General features: G+C 43.2%; 1 protein-coding gene across 1 annotated transcript; it reads left to right on the forward strand.

The window, feature by feature from the left end:
* Positions 1 to 573: 573 nt before the first annotated feature.
* LOC104157465 (small ubiquitin-related modifier 3) lies at positions 574 to 1,432 on the forward strand (the record flags this gene model as incomplete). The annotated part of the gene is made up of 2 exons (XM_009694795.1): positions 574 to 645; positions 1,370 to 1,432. Coding segments are annotated over 2 exons (135 nt in total), but the record flags the coding sequence as incomplete, so codon positions are not given.
* Between the last annotated feature and the right edge of the window lie 1,501 nt (positions 1,433 to 2,933).

Below are 2,933 nucleotides of genomic sequence, written 5' to 3' on the forward strand. Positions count from 1 at the left end.
GTTGTCTTCATGGTTCCTCTTTTCATGAGATGAACTAGAACTAGGAGCGCATGCCTGGCATGAGTAGAAACTTGTCTTAACTATGGGTAGTCGGTCTGATAGCTAGTTACACAAAAAAGTAGTTTTTTCAGATTTTTTTAAAATGTTTTCCTTTGAGTCAACTTAATCGACCGTTACTTCTCTGACCGCATGAGGGACAATTGCTGCTCCTGGCTGACATGTCCTCCCAGGCTTTATAGAACAGCGTATTGATTGATCTCTTCTTAAATCACCTTTGTAAATTGACTTTTGGTATCTGTGCCTTGCAGAGCAGGATCAAACCCAGGTGCCAAACCCACACCGGTGGTTCCATATAGAGTCCTTGCTGTGACAGCGGTGCAGCAGGACATCGCTCAAAACCAGCGCTGCTCCCTCAATTTACATAGCAAGATAGAGGTGCTAAGTTTCCCATCTGGTTAGATCTTTTGAGTCTTAATTTTGTTAATATTTGTTCTGACAGTAAATTTGTAAATGTTTTGTCTGAATTCAGAAAGGAGAGTGTGGTTTCTCACATCAATTACTTTAAACTTGCAGGGCTTGTCGATGAGGCAGATTAGATTCAGATTTGATGGACAACCAATTAATGAAACAGACACACCTGCACAGGTATGAAAAATACTTTTTACTGCAAATTGCTGTACAAATGTTTTTATGTCTGCGTGCAATTCAAAGGAGTTTGAAATCAAAATGATTCTGAAAGAGTTGCTGTAAATTTAGCATGTTCCACATAATTTGTCTAGGGTGGGATTTATTTTTTTCCCCTTGAATGTTTTCACTGTTGGGGGGGGGGGGGAGGGACACGGGCGGGGGGCCTTGAATGTTTTCTCTGTTGGGGGGGGGGGGGCAGGAAAATGTGTAGGAGCATCAGTGCTGAACAAGCTGGCCCTCCTGGTGTGGAAAGGCATCCTGGCAAGTGCTGGTGTTTTCGGCTCTGTCCTTATTGTGCGTCAGCCCATTCCGAGCCGGCACTGAAGCCGTCGCTGCTGTCAGCACTGGCAGTGCTGAGAACGTGGGGAATTTCTTGGGCTGGTGAGGCCGGAGGCAAGGAACAGAGGAGATGCTTGGCTGGGTCATTTGTTGTAGAAGATGCTAAACTGCCGAGTTTGGTCGGACTGATGAGCGTGCCTCTGAAACCTGTTTCGGTGTTGGCGGTACTCCGATAGGAGAGATGATGGAGTGCGTGCTTTGGAGTGACTGATGGAAAGTGTTTCAGGCATTAATTAATTACACCTTAAGTGCTGTTTTACTGGTAGTGGTTAGGAGTAGAGAGCTACGTGCTTTTTCAACCCTGTGTATTTCAAGTCTTGTGTTTTCCGTATTACTCCAACAGCTGGAGATGGAAGATGAAGACACTATCGATGTGTTCCAACAGCAGACGGGTGGAGTGTGTTAAGACGTGCCGTCCTTTTGAGAAGAGGAGTTTAAGGATCCTCATCACACCTCACTCTCTCATCTGTCCTTGGATTTGCTATTAAATAGTAAAACAAATGAACATGCCAATCACACGGGATTCTTCTAAACTTTAGAGGACATTTACCAAAATCGCTTCTTGTCTTTGACGTACTGCGTGTGCAAGTCAAAACAGTATCTGCAGGGATTAATCTATATCTTAAATTGGGCCAATTTGATTTAAGTTCAGATTAAGTAATATGCGTTGTCTCTCTGCTGTTCCTTTTTTTTAAAAAAATTTTTTTTTTTCTTTAAACCTGTGGCCTAAATATTCATCCATGCGTTGGGACATGGAATGTTCATTCCTGGCTCTTGTCGGTCTTGCCCCTCTGTTTAATTCTAATCATGTAAATAATTCAGTATATTTTCATGCCAATTGTGAGCATAAAAGTTTCCTTTTAAGATATGCCTAAGAGAAGGAAAAGATACGCTGATTTTAAGTTTTTAGCGCGTGTTGCAAACACAGTTACTTCAGAAGCGTTTAGCCTATGACAGAAGGCTGGTACATGCAGATACAATGCTTAGTATAGAGTCGGAGTTTAAAATATTGCAGATTTACATGTGCTTTGTCATATCATGATAAAGTTGTCTGAAATATACTTTTTTAATGCAGAAATGAGATTTGTCCTGAATTATTGTCAGAAGTGGAGTTAGCAGAGCAGCTGGTCCAAAAACTAACGCTCGTGATAGAGCAGCAGTATTTTTTGTTGTGTAAGCTTCTAAAAAGAGAAACCCATCACTGCAACTTCAGCCGTTTGCTGAGTGCCGGGCAGCATCTGTCACCTTTCTCCTGCTCCATTTAGTATGTCTCTTTATTTCTCAGTGGGTACCAGAAGTGTGTGGCTCAGGTTTCTTTTTAATACTTGGAAAAAAAAAAAAGCACTTTTTAATGTCACCAAGCTGTGTGTGCAAAAGAGCTGTCCAGAACCTGGTGAGCAAGGAAAGAGACACATACGTGTGTGCGTGTACATGTGTTCAAAAAAATAATAACCTGCTCTCCCGCTTCCCTGAACTTACTGAATTTTAAATGCATTTGTGCGGTGGGTTTGAGCTCTGTGCAAGGCGTGGAGTCTGTTGCAGACGAATTTTTAGCAAGGCCATCCTGTGGTCCCTGGAGAGGGTGTCCGCTGCTGCTCCGTGGGATCGTTATCTGCCTTTTCTATTTCCCTGACCCATTTGGCCACGTTAGATCATCTCCCGCTTGCTGGAAGTCTTGCTGGAAAGGCCCTCACTTTCTTTCTCAGTTTCTTGTATATGGGCTGGGGTGGGATGTCCCGTAGATCTCATTGTTTATTGACGGATTTGTACATTTATTTGTTGTCCTTTACTATTGTATACAGTAAATATAGTTTGGTACTCTGTCTCCTGCGTCACGCTTGATGCGGCCGCGCTCCCCTTGCCTCGGCTGCTTGTGTCCCCTCCTGCCAGGGAAGGTGTACCTTGTT

The sequence above is a fragment of the Cariama cristata genome, unplaced genomic scaffold (assembly GCF_000690535.1).
Source record: "Cariama cristata isolate BGI_N322 unplaced genomic scaffold, ASM69053v1 scaffold28162, whole genome shotgun sequence".
Taxonomy (NCBI): Eukaryota; Metazoa; Chordata; class Aves; order Cariamiformes; family Cariamidae; genus Cariama; species Cariama cristata.